This window comes from Mesocricetus auratus, unplaced genomic scaffold (assembly GCF_017639785.1).
Source record: "Mesocricetus auratus isolate SY011 unplaced genomic scaffold, BCM_Maur_2.0 Super-Scaffold_100031, whole genome shotgun sequence".
Classification (NCBI taxonomy): Eukaryota; Metazoa; Chordata; class Mammalia; order Rodentia; family Cricetidae; genus Mesocricetus; species Mesocricetus auratus.
In genome coordinates, this window is record NW_024429212.1 from 7,759,444 (window position 1) to 7,772,010 (window position 12,567).

Genomic DNA, 12,567 nt, shown 5'->3' on the forward strand with positions numbered 1-12,567 from the left:
CTTAACCACTGAGCCATCTCGTCAGACCTGGCGTTTTTATTTTTGAGACAGGGTCTCACTAAGTACTCCCGGCTGGTCTGGAACTCACTCTATGTCCCAGTCAGGACTGGGACTTTCGAGTCCCTGCCTGCACCTTCTAAGCAGACAGGGTTACAGGTGTCAGTGGCAGGCCTGGCCCATTTGCTTGTTGATCAGTGTGAACCGTGCAAAACCGCATGATTCATCAGGACATTTTCGTCCACACATACGACACACTTTGATCATAGTTGCTCATCCCCTCTTCTCCCTCGTGTTAGTCCGTTCCCTTCCTGACTTTCTTGTAATTTTATGACACACATGTATGCATATATATGTGTATGTGTGTATATATACACACACACACACACACACATATTATTTGCCCTGCTGTGTCTGGCTTACTTACCAAACACAGAGACCTCCGGATCTCAAGCCAAAGCCATACCTTTAACACCTGGTTCACCAGGCAGACCCTTCAGACCCGGCACTCCAAAGAATCCTGTCTCTCCTTTGATGCCTGGGAACCCTGGTCTTCCTTTGAGTCCCAGCATGCCCTGGAAACCATCCATGCCAGGTGACCCTCGATCGCCTTTGCAGGAAGAAGGAGATGGTTGGTAGAGACCAAGCATTGGGACAGGCCACACTCCAGCATCCTTGAACTGTGGCCTTGTCACTCACACGAGAGGCTGCTAAGCCCCGTTCCCTGAGCAGGGATTTCTGGGAAAACCACTTTCTAAGAGCCATGTAGGGCCCATCTGTCTGCAGATAAGAGTGACAGAAGCCAGCTGGATGACACTATGAGGGTGTCACAGGGGAAGGACCCCATGAGGTTTGGAATGGGCCCCACAGGTGAAAGTGACCCCAGTGCTGTTCCCAGCTTGGGCAGATGCCAAGGGCTATGAGAGGTTGCCAAGGTACTTCCAGCAACTTCCACCCAGTTGTTTCTGTGTGTGGGATGAATTCAATTCCAGGGGCCAGGTGTTTGATAAAGACACCGTCATGCCTGCTTTCAGGAGGTTTTTGTCTAGAACCTTCCTTGTGTTGATAGCCCTAGGGAAACCACCTTTCTGGGTAAGGTGACAAACTGGCTTGCTGAGGGACAGTAAGCAGTGTCAGCTAATCTCCTAGGTGCCTGTGGCTTCAGGCCTTCAGGTGCGTGAGATCAGCCTCCAGCCAGCTCTGGGGACCTCTGGGATAACTGCTTGGGTCAGAGTGTGACCCATCTCACAGCCCAGCTCGGGAAGTCCTTCCCTGACACCACATTTACCTTTCTGCCCAGGGATGCCAGGCATCCCCGCCACTCCTTTAATTCCAGGGCTTCCAGGATAACCACGATCGCCTGACACGCCGGCGTCACCTCTGTCCCCAGACAGACCTTTCATGCCCACAGGGCCAGGGACACCAGGCTCACCAGGTTCACCTCTGTCTCCAGGCAAACCTGTCAGAGAGAGAAGCAGGATCAAAGGGCATGGGGCAACCCTTACGATGTGTTTGAGAAGATGAGTTTTCTTGGAGGAAAACAGAAACTTGTCACTTTGTAAACCCAGGCACCAGCATGGCATGCAGGAGAGCTGGCTTCATGGGGGCCAGGCAGCAGCTTTGGATACAGACAAAGCCACATATTGGGACCCCTGAGACCAGGGCACCAGGAAAGGCCTGGTTTGCAAGAGGGTCTGTGTGCATAGCTGATGGCCTACAGAAATGGCAAAGGCTCTCTGCAAAATTACTGCCCAACTGTGGCAAACCAGGGAATACAGGAGGATTAGAGATGTTTTTTTTCAGGTTTAGGAGTAAATATTCCACTAAGAACTTTCTCACTTGTCAGTGCTTGACACTGTTAAAACCTTTGTATATATATAAAAAAAATTCTTACGGAGCAAAACAAACAGCTAGGAAGACAGACCAGCGGCTCACACCCACAGTCCCAGCCTTTGGGAGGCTGAGGCAGGAGAATTGCTTGAGCCCAGAAGTTTGAGACCAGCCTGAGCAACATGGTTAGAGTGCGCTTCATAAAATCCTAACAAAACAAATTTTTGCTGGTTCATGAGATGCAAAACCCTTGGGCCAGCTCAGTGCTGAGTGCCCTGGGAGAGCTAACGGCTCCTGGGTCTGGAAGCTCGCCATTGTCTGTCAGTCTCCTGTGGGCGTCTCCACCCCTCCCCTCACCACCTGGGAGAGCTATAGGTAGAGAGAGCAGCTCACCACTGTCTGTGAGTACCCTGTGGGCGTCTCCAACTCTGACTACCTTCCCCACCGTTACTCTGAATGTCTCCTCTCCACATCAGAGCAAGGGTTTCTAACCTTTGCAGTGACATTTTCCGTTTTCTCTAATGAAATCTCATGCAGGCCCTCAACATACACCGCAGGTGGTCAGGCTCAGCTGCCCACTCTGGCTGCTTAAATTCTTTTTGACAAAATACAGGACCTGTTATTGGAACCCCTTGCAGCTCTTAGGGGTTCCTTGGAACACAGTTTGATGGACATCCAGGAAAGGAACACATTAGGTTGGATGGTAGCATCAGTGAGGGCTCCATGCGTTCCCGGGGTGCCAGAGTCTTACCTCCAAGGCCGGGGGAGCCTGGCAGCCCCAAGGGCCCCTCTCGGCCAGGAGCTCCTGGGAATCCATGTTGTCCTGGGGGTCCAGGTAGTCCTGGCTGTCCCGAAGGCCCTGGGAAGCCTGGCTGACCCTTAAGCCCTGGAATTCCGGGCATCCCTTGGCTTCCTGCAGGGACCAGAGACAAGAGCTGTGAGACCATCTTTGCCTCGTTCAACACAGACAACCCCTATTTGATCAGACTCAGTCTATAAACATATCAGCAGAGGTCAGGATGGCAGGGAGCCTTCACATTACAAGGGGGAACAGAGCTAAAGCCACGAAACACGTGAGCCGCAGTATGGTGAGTGTTTCTTCCGCCTTTGCATCTGTGTGAGTATTCCAGGAAAGAGAAACACGCTTGCTGCCGTACTGTAAATCCTGCCTTAGCCCAGCTCTTCCAGCTTGGCAATATCAGCATTCAGCCACATTTAAAAATATTCCTGATGCCCGGGCAGATAGCTCAGTGTCTGAGATGTGGCATTGCTCTAGCGGAAGACACAAGTTCACTTCCCAAAGCCTGTGTCATTCCAGCTCCAGGGGCTCCGACGCCCTCTTCTGGTTTCCTAGTGTAACTGCATTCACTTGTACCCTCCCAGGGCACACCCCCATAAACATAGCTCGAAATATAAATAGATATTAAAAATGTTTTCTTTGGCCGGGCGTTGGTGGCACACGCCTTTAATCCCAGCACTCGGGAGGCAGAGGCAGGTGGATCTCTGTGAGTTCGAGACCAGCCTGGACTACCAAGTGAGTTCCAGGACAGCCTCCAAAGCCAAAGAGAAACCCTGTCTCAAAAAACCAAAAAAAAATGTTTTCTTTGGGGGCTGGAGAGATGGCTCGGCGGTTAAGAGCACTGACTGCTCTTCCAGAGGTCCTGAGTTCAATTCCCAGCAACCATATGGTGGCTCACAACCACCTTGAATGAGATCTGGTGCCCTCTGCTGGCCTGCAGACAGAAGACTGTCTACATAGTAAATAAATAAAAATGTTTTCTCTGCAAACACAGATTGCGGTGTGAATAAAGTGTCCAATCGTATGGACACATGGGGTGTGTTCCGTTCCCTTCCGGCAGCCGCCTGCTCTCAAGGCAGTGAGGAAGAGGGTGGGAGTTTGGTGCAGACAACCGTGGCTGTGTTACAGAGGACTTCTAGAAACTGAAGAAGCAAGTCAAAGCAAAGGCCAGCCATTCTTAATGCATTGCCCTGTGTTACACAGTAGCACCAATTCACTAATCTGCCAATGTCCCCCAGCATTGCTCCTTACACTAAGGCAAAACCGGGCACCTGCGGACGGGCGGGGAGTGGCTGCGAGCTCTCGATTACCGATGGCAATCATCGCTCCCCGTCCTTGCTTTTTGACAGCTTTATTCTGTGGACATTTGGTTGTTTTTCTTACAGATGTTAGTCCTCCTTATTAGACGAATACTAACAGGGTACACTGTTGGATTTCCCTTCATGAACTTAAGTTCACTGTTCAAACTTTGATTTTGTTTTTAATATGTAGGCAGTTAACATGTTTGGAAATGGGATACATTTTGGCATGCTGAAATATGCATATATGTGAGTTCATGTATGTGCATGCATGTGTACAGATGCAGTTTTTTCTCTTGGCTGTGTTTGACCTGCCCCAGCCTGCCCAGCGGCTAGATACCACAGGCATCTATTGTCTTCCATTTTTTTTCTTTAACAGTTGGCATCTGACCCCCTTATATTGGGACATTTCCTCCTTGTTGATTGGTCGGTTGGAGTGTACAAGGCCAGGCTGTCAACAACTGTGTATTTACTCACTGAATCCACAGCCGTGCCTCCAGATGGGCAGTGGGAGGAGAGGCAGGGGACGGATGAGAAGGGACTGGGTCCATTGTGGCTACCACAGGACCTGAAGTCAGGCGTCCTGACCCTTTAGTGACTTGCCACGGGGAGAGGCTGGGTGAGCAGGTAGTGGATTTGCAGCTGAGGTTGGGCACAGTGACTCAGGCCTGTAACCTTAGCACTCTGGGAGCCAATGCAGGAGGACTAGGACTTTGAGGCCCGCCCGGGCTACGTAGTGAGGCTGTCTCAAGAAAACAAATGAAGAAAAAGAAAAGTCTTTGAAGCTAGGTTCCCCTAGGCGCTAGATGTGACGCTGGCTCCGGGCACCCGGGCACCAGGATATACGTTTTTTCAAATTTCTATCTTTAGAGTGAAGAGCTGGTGGGGGGGGGGAGGTGTAGGATGGCTCCGTGGAAGGAGGGACCTTGCCGAAGCAGGCGGGCAACGTGGTGGGCTGGAGAGTCCCCAGGGAGCGTCAGGCCCCTCCCTGACAAGCGCTTTAGGTCACAAGTGATCAGACCACAGGCAGAGGCCCGTCCGGCAGTTTTTGGGAGACGCCCTTCCCAATTTTCACACCAACTACAGGTCTGAGGAGAAGGCTGCAAGCCTGCATGGTGAGCAGAGGACTCAGGGCATAGGGGTCCATGGGTCCGGTTGTGAAAGGTGTCAGGGCCGTTGTCTCCTGGCCACGGGGGGTTAATATGTTGCTAACACTCCACAGCTGTGCTGGGACCGAGTGAAAACAGAACAAGACTGCATTTTCTCACATGTGCACTGTGGACTTCTAAGCACAGCCACTGAGAGAAGGGTGTTGCCCTCACCCTGGGGTTGCAGGGCAGCTGGGACACACCCCTCTATCTGTCAAGTGACTTACCTATGAATCCAGGGGGTCCTCTTTCTCCTGGAGGTCCTTTTAGCCCAGGCTGTCCTGGTAGGCCGGCATCTCCCCGGGGCCCGGGTTGGGCCCCTAGGACTTCTCCTGGAATCCCTCTGTCTCCAGGGGGCCCAGCTGGTCCTGGAAGTCCAACGGGGCCTGGGAGTCCATCTGGGCCAGGGAGGCCTGTAGCACCTTTGGATCCTCGGGGTCCCATGAACCCTAAAACACAACAAGGGTGGTGCTGTTAGCCACAAGTCTGCATTGGCAGGTTTTGAAATAGTGTTGCCGAGAGTCGAGAAAGAGCCAGTGCGGGTGTAGTGGCTTCGGGTGGGTATCTGTGCAGCCTGAGGCCTGCCAGGGCCTCCTGGAGCCTGGATCTCTCAATGTCACTAAGCCTCTTCATTTCCTTCAGCTTTGCTATGTCAATGCCCGGGTGGAATGATGATGAAAACAGACCCCAACACCCCAACACCTAGAGATTCTGGTCAGTGGGAGTGAGAGGGAGAGCCATGGACAGCTGTCACAGGGACATTCTGTGTGGCACTCATGGAGGACCTGAAGACCGTGTGCTTAATCCCTATGACATGGTGTCTCACTGTGTATCCATGGCTGGATTGGAATGCGATATGTAGACCAGGCTAGTCTTGAGCTCGGAGATCTGCCTGCCTCTGCCTCCTCAGTGCTGGGACTAGAGGCATGCGCTGTGTGCTTATCCTTAACTATCTAGCCGTTTGGACTAAGGAAATGCTGGAGAGGTGGCTCAGTGGTTAAGAGCACGGGCAGCTCTTGCAGAGGACCAGGGTTTGATTCCCAATATCCACATGGTGGTTTGCAACATCCTTAACTCCAGTTCCGGGAGGGGGGGTTGATGCCCTCTTCTAGTCTAGTAAGATATAGGGCCCAGCTGGGGATGCAGGGACATGTTCTTGGTGGCTATATCTTTCCCCAGACCTTCCTGTATTGCCCCTTTCTCCACTTCCTGGCCACCATGATGTGAACAGCTCTGCTCATCCCAGAGTGATGAATGGACGCCTATGAAGCCATGAGCGAAGACAGAGTCTCTCCACTGCGGATTGTTTCCTCGGGTTGCAGATCATGCAAACCTAACTACAGGCTAGTAGCCAATGGTGACAGGGTTGTCTACATGTTCAGAATACTCTCAGGAGAGGACAGCGCTAGGATGTTCACTATCTACCGAGGGACATGTCTCTGTGTCACGTCTGCTGCTCCCATGGGATCTCTGCAGCAATCCAGCATGTCAATGGTTAAAAAAAAATCAAGGGTTTTTAAACTTGTCAGGAGTGCGGACAACAGTTATGAGTCCTGGAAGATAACTGAGCTACAGTGGACCTGGTCACACACACGAGCCAATCGCTGAACACGAGGATGCAAGCCATGTTGACTCACCTGGGGGTCCTGGGAAACCTTCACGACCTGGGTCTCCAGGAAAGCCCTTGAGCCCTGGTGCTCCAGGCTCTCCCGGGAATCCTGGTATTCCTCTGGTGCCTTTGTCACCTAGACACCCAAAGAAACCACAGCCATGTCAGATCCCCTGAGGACCAAAGGGACACGATCCAGCTTCACTGTGTACCAGTAAGGCCCATCATGGAACTTGGAAGTGATGAAGCTGGCGGCGGCCAACGTAAGATGCCTCTTCCTGTATGTTCCCCAGGCAGAGTGGAGCCCAGTGCTTACTATGTATAGTCTTTCCTCTCTCTCTCTCCCTCCCTTCTTCCCTCCCCCTCCCTCCCTCCCTCCCTCCCTCCTCTTTCTTTGTTTTTTGAGATACAGTTTCTCTGTGTAGCCCTGACTGTCCTGGAACTCACTTTGGGCCTTGAACTGTGGATCTGCCTGCCTCTGCCTCCTGAGTGCTGAGACTGAAGGTATGCATCACCACCACCCAGCACCATGCACATTCTGCATGGTATACTTAACAGCCAGCTTTCCTGGGAAGTGGCCACAGTTGTGGCTGCCTGGAGGCGGCAGGACCCCACTGTGTTCAGAGATGAGCAAAGGGAAACCCCGGGTGGGAAGCAGAAACCTCAGGCCATGCCATGAGGTCTGAATATTACCTGTGGGGCCTGGGGGTCCTGGCTGGCCAGGCGATCCTGTGGGACCTCCACCGCAACCTGGAGACAGAGGAGAGGTGGGTGAGCTGAAGTCACAGCCACGCTGAGGCTATCTGCCTGGGTACCGTCGTGGCCAGAAGCAGCCGGGAAGACTGGCTACGACCTAATGTCCAGATGAACCCAGCGGCCTAATTACTGCTAGCTCCAATGCAAAAAAAGTGGAATTTCATCATGTAAAGAAGTCAGAATATGGCAGAGAGAGCACTGACTGCTCTGCCAGAGGACCCAGGTCCAATCCCCAGCACCCACATGGCAGCTCACAACCATCTGTAACTCCAAGATCTCACTCCCTCACACAGACATACATTCCAAGATCTCACTCCCTCATACATGTAAGTAAAGCACCAATGCAAATAAAGTAAGTAAATGATTAAAAAAGAAGTCAGAATATTGGCATAAGGTGCAATTGAAGTCAGTTTAATAAAAACGGGTACTGTGCTGGCAAATACTATTTTTTCATGGGGACAATAGCTCTGATCCAACCAAGTCATTGTGAATCCCACAGGTCCTGGGGGGCAGGTTTCCTCCATCTGAAAACATCTGTCAGCAGATGGACACACTTTGTAGTTTCTAAAGAAATTCTGTGATTTATTTGTGAACTTGCAATGTTCAGAGTCGGCCAATGTGATGAGTTGCTCTGAGCAGGTGCAGAGTTAAAGGTGTTGTCAAGGTTTGGATAGAAACGGTCCCCACAGGCGCGTGTGTTTGATGTGTGGTCATTATTGAGAGGCACTGCTTGAGAGGGATTGAGAGGTGTGGCCTTGTTGAAGGAAGTGTGTCACTGGGGGGTGGGCTTTGGGGTTTCAAAAGCTCAAGCCAGGCCCAGTGTTGCTCTCTTCCTGCTGCCTACAGATCTGGGTTTAGAACTCTCGGTTATTTCTCCAGCACCGTGTCTGCTTGTGTGCTACCATGCTCCCTGCCGTGATGAAAATGGACTAAACCTCCGAAACCGGAAGCCAGCCCTCAATTGAATGTTTTATCTCCTAAGGGTGGCCATGGTCATCAAGTCGCTTCACAGCAACAGTGACTAAGACACCGGGGCTGCAGATGCTCCTGGGGGCTGAGGACGCTGCCCAGCTGGCCTCTCTCCTGAGTGTCCTGTACTAAAGAAAGGCATCTTGCAAGCATAGCTACTCTAGGAGTCCTTCTTGCCGGTCTGCCAGGCTCCCATGGGGCACTTGCCACTGAGTCCCACACTTTTACCACCCAGAGTGGTAACACAGTCTAGAGACACTCACTCTCCATCGTCGTACCTGGCTGAATGATCACTTGGCCACCTCCAATAGGCCTTTTCACACCCGTGTCACAATCTGGAGAGACCAAACAGAGGAGGAGGCACGGTTAGAACCAATGAGTCACAGACTTACCCATGTATGTGCACGTGCCTGAGTGTGCATTCGACCAGGCAGTGCTGGGGAGGTTGGGCATGGGTGACCTCATTTGCCCAAAGAAGTTCCACATTCCAGCCACCTAGCAGAGGAGCTGGTGGTCCCGAGGAGACTGCAGTGCACATCCGTTCCATGTGTTGTGGATAGATGTGGCGGATGATTCTCCTGTCTGGTTCCCCGGGGCACACACACGCACACACATACATGGGTGTAGAGGAGTAGGGGTCACAGCCATGCTGACTGTCCCAGAACTCAAGAGGATAAGGGTAGGAGTCATTCATACATACCTATCTGTCCTGGGGATCCTGGGGGACCTGAAGGACCCGGGTAGCCTGGAGATCCTGGAGGTCCAGCATCTCCAGGGAAACCGCGCTCGCCTTTTGGGCCTGGTAAGCCTGGTCCTGGAGGACCCACTTCTCCTGGGAAGCCCTTGGTTCCGGGTAGGCCAGGGAGACCTGCATCCCCCGGAGGGCCTTTGATGCCATCACCCTGTAAGAGAACCCCAGTTACCTTCAAATGCATACCGGCATCAGAGTCATCCATGGCTTCCCAATTCCCCTCCCCCATTTCGCTGGAATTCTGTGCTGTAGGTCAAGAACAGGAGGGCTGGGAGGAAAATGTCTACATGAGTGACCGAGTCGAGTTAGATTTTATAGCCTCACCAACCAACACGGTGGAGGGTTGGCCCGGGAGACACACATTTATACTCAGGACCACAGGCACAGGAACTGCAGCCCATCTGTTAGGATTACCATCTCTGTTGTTCACGAGAGACAGCACAGCATTAGAGGAGAGGGAGCTGGTTGGATGAGACGGAGCCGTGTGCTCTGAGGATACAGGATTGCAATGAGGACAGGGGTCTTGTCAGTGGCATGCCCTGTGGTGATGACAACAGCCAGGCGGAGGGCACTTGGGTGGGCAATGGAGGGATTAAAGTAGGGAGTGGTGAGCTCTGGGCAGTGGCAAGGGGCAATGCTTACAAGGTAGCCCCCAGTGTCAGTCCTATATATGGTTAGTGAGATGCTGATGGGGATGTCCTTCTGTATAAATGTTTCCATTATTGGTCAATGAATAAAACACTGTTTGGCTAACCAGGCAGGAAGACAGTCGGGACTAGGAGACAAGAGAATTCTGGAAAATGTAGGCAGACAGAGTCGTCATGTGAAGCCTGGGAAGAGAGGATTCACCAGGCATTCTCCGGTAAGCCAAGACCACATGGAAATACATAGATTAATAAAAATGGGTTAATAATTAAGACAGAGCTAGCCAATAAGAAGCCCAAGCCTCCAGCCAACAGTTTTATAACTAACATAGCATCTGTGTGTTCATTTGGGGCTCAAGGGCTGTGGGACCAAGCCAGGACAAAGACCCTCACATTACAAGAAGCTGCTTGCTCCAGCATGCCTGCAGAGTTGTGGATGAGAGGGGACTTCCGATGGTAGGTGGGCAGGAGCTGATAAGAAGTCACCCTGCCCACGGCATCACTTTTCTCCTTTGCGTTTATAGGTAAGCAAGTGTTATGGGAAGGTCACTGGGCCATGCTCTCTTTCTGTTTGTGGGGCCCCCAAAGTACATGTGTGTCCATATTCTAGCCTCTCGTGTGTGTGTGTGTGTGTGTGTGTGTGTGTGTGTGTGTGTGTGTGTTTTGTTTCACGGGGCTATCAGAGGTCATGGGGTGGACCAGCCGAGACATAGGTGGATGGTGTGTGTGTGTGTGTGTGTGTGTGCAAGCCAGTGGGTTTTCTGCAAGTGCACATTTTGTTCTTAGCTTATGTCTAGAGCAAGCCAGGTTAGTGAACGCTGAGGAAAACCATCTCACTCAGAACTTCTCTGGGAACAGAGCAGGAGGACCCTTTCCTGACAACACATGGGTCTCGTTCTGTAGTAGACCACGACGGGTATTTCTCTACTCTTTGAAGTGTTCACCCTGGGCTCGACATTTAATTTCAATCACCAGCCTTTAAAAATATGATGTCCGCTGACTAAAACAGAGTGGACCGATCTGTCTTGAGCACTGGGTGGGATGAGTGCCAAGGTCATGACCCCTCTATGTGTAAAGAGCGTGAAGGTCTTGATGAGTGGGCGGGACTAGCGGCACCATGACAACTGCTCACCGGAGGACCAGGAAGGCCAGGGAATCCATCCAGCCCATCACGACCTGGGACACCGTCATCACCCTTCATCCCATGTACACCTGGGACACCTGGCTGTCCTCGCTCACCTGGGAAAGATTTGCATGTGAATCTACCCATCCAGGGACCCACAGCTTGTTAACTCAGCCTAGAAGTACTCGGTCGCAGAGAACTAACCTTTGGTTGTGACTGTTCTGGAGTCTCCCTTTATTCCCTTGGGTCCAGGAATTCCAGTGAGGCCTGGAGCTCCCTGTGGAGGGAAAGGATCTTAAGCTGTACAGTTTGTGGGCGATCAATCACCCACTTGAAAGAACTCCCCACAATACCAGAAACACCGAATGCGGGCTTTGGGAAGGCGGTCACTAGTTGCAGTGCCTCTCCCAGTGGATAGCTTGGTTCTGTGGGCAGTAGAACTGTGAAACTGACTTTTTTTTAAATAATGAAAATAGCTCTAGAATCTCCACACTCAGAAAACAATGCGTGAACCGGCATCTTCAGCATGCATGGGCAGGAGCTGGGGACAGATGGGTTTTCAGATGCCTGGGACAGCTGAAATGTGACACGTTTCAAAAAAGCCACACTTGCTAGAATCCAAACAGTTAGTAAACCTCAGGGAAAGAGGGTAGGAATGGTCATTTATGAGGCAGGAGAGACGGTTAAGAGCACTCGGAGTTCTTGCAGAGGACTCAGGTTCAATTCCCAGCCCCCACATCGGAACCATTCACCCCACACGTTCACAAGCATCTGTAACTACAGTTCCAGGGGGATCTGATGCCCTCTCCTGGCCTCTTTGGGCACTGCATGCATGTGGTGTAAGCTCATAGTCTCTCCCCTCCTCCCTCTCTGCACATGGACATACAGGCAAAGCACAAAACAAAAATAAGTAAATACGTAAAAGAAGACATGAGCACTTGCTATCTAGATGTGACGAACCCAGAACAACAGCGTCTTTTGCAAGGTGAGGCTGACAACGTGGAGGGCAGACATCTTACTGCACAGACCCTCAGGCTGTGGGCTGTGGTATCGACTGCAGCTCCACAGGGTGGAAATGGTCTGCGACTGGGCTTTAGTGTGTGAGGCATTGCTTCGTGGTGTATCCTGGCTAACTATTTACAAGAGTCTGCGACTCCTGAGTGTTGGTTTAATTGAATGGAATGTTACACGCACTTGTGGACCCCGTCATGCTAGAGAATTCCACAGGAACTTGATTTATTGAGCTAGTTCTCGGCAGAGAAGGGAAACACTTCTGGTGCTCAGTACAGCTGTTTCCACAGATGGCGCTCAGTGGGTGTTTACTGACTGAGCCTAGTGCTTTAAGCACTCTGCCAGGCTGTACAGCACAAATACTAAAGCTAAGCAGCCAACCAGCCTACTAACCACTGACTCTATCCATCCCCTCACCTGTGTCCACCCATCTGTCCATCATCTATCCACCCATCATTATAAACAGTCAACCAACCCATCTTGTCCAACGAACTAGTTAAGTGAACAACCACCCATCCCTATTTAGATAACCAATTATCTACGACATTTCTCCATCTCCCTTCCATCCCTAACCATCCATCCATCCATCCATCCATCCATCCATCCATCCATCCATCCATCCATCCATCCAA

The 12,567-nt window shown here is 51.6% G+C and overlaps 1 protein-coding gene across 1 annotated transcript in view; it reads right to left on the reverse strand.

Annotated features, from left to right (window-relative positions):
- Col4a2 (collagen type IV alpha 2 chain) overlaps positions 1–12,567 on the reverse strand; it is a 137,454-nt gene that overhangs the window by 14,787 nt on the left and 110,100 nt on the right. The window contains 10 exon segments of the mRNA XM_040733580.1: positions 464–607; positions 1,286–1,456; positions 2,579–2,740; positions 5,300–5,521; positions 6,710–6,817; positions 7,375–7,431; positions 8,685–8,741; positions 9,107–9,308; positions 10,934–11,040; positions 11,129–11,201. Of these exon segments, the coding sequence (XP_040589514.1) occupies positions 464–607; positions 1,286–1,456; positions 2,579–2,740; positions 5,300–5,521; positions 6,710–6,817; positions 7,375–7,431; positions 8,685–8,741; positions 9,107–9,308; positions 10,934–11,040; positions 11,129–11,201 (1,303 nt within the window).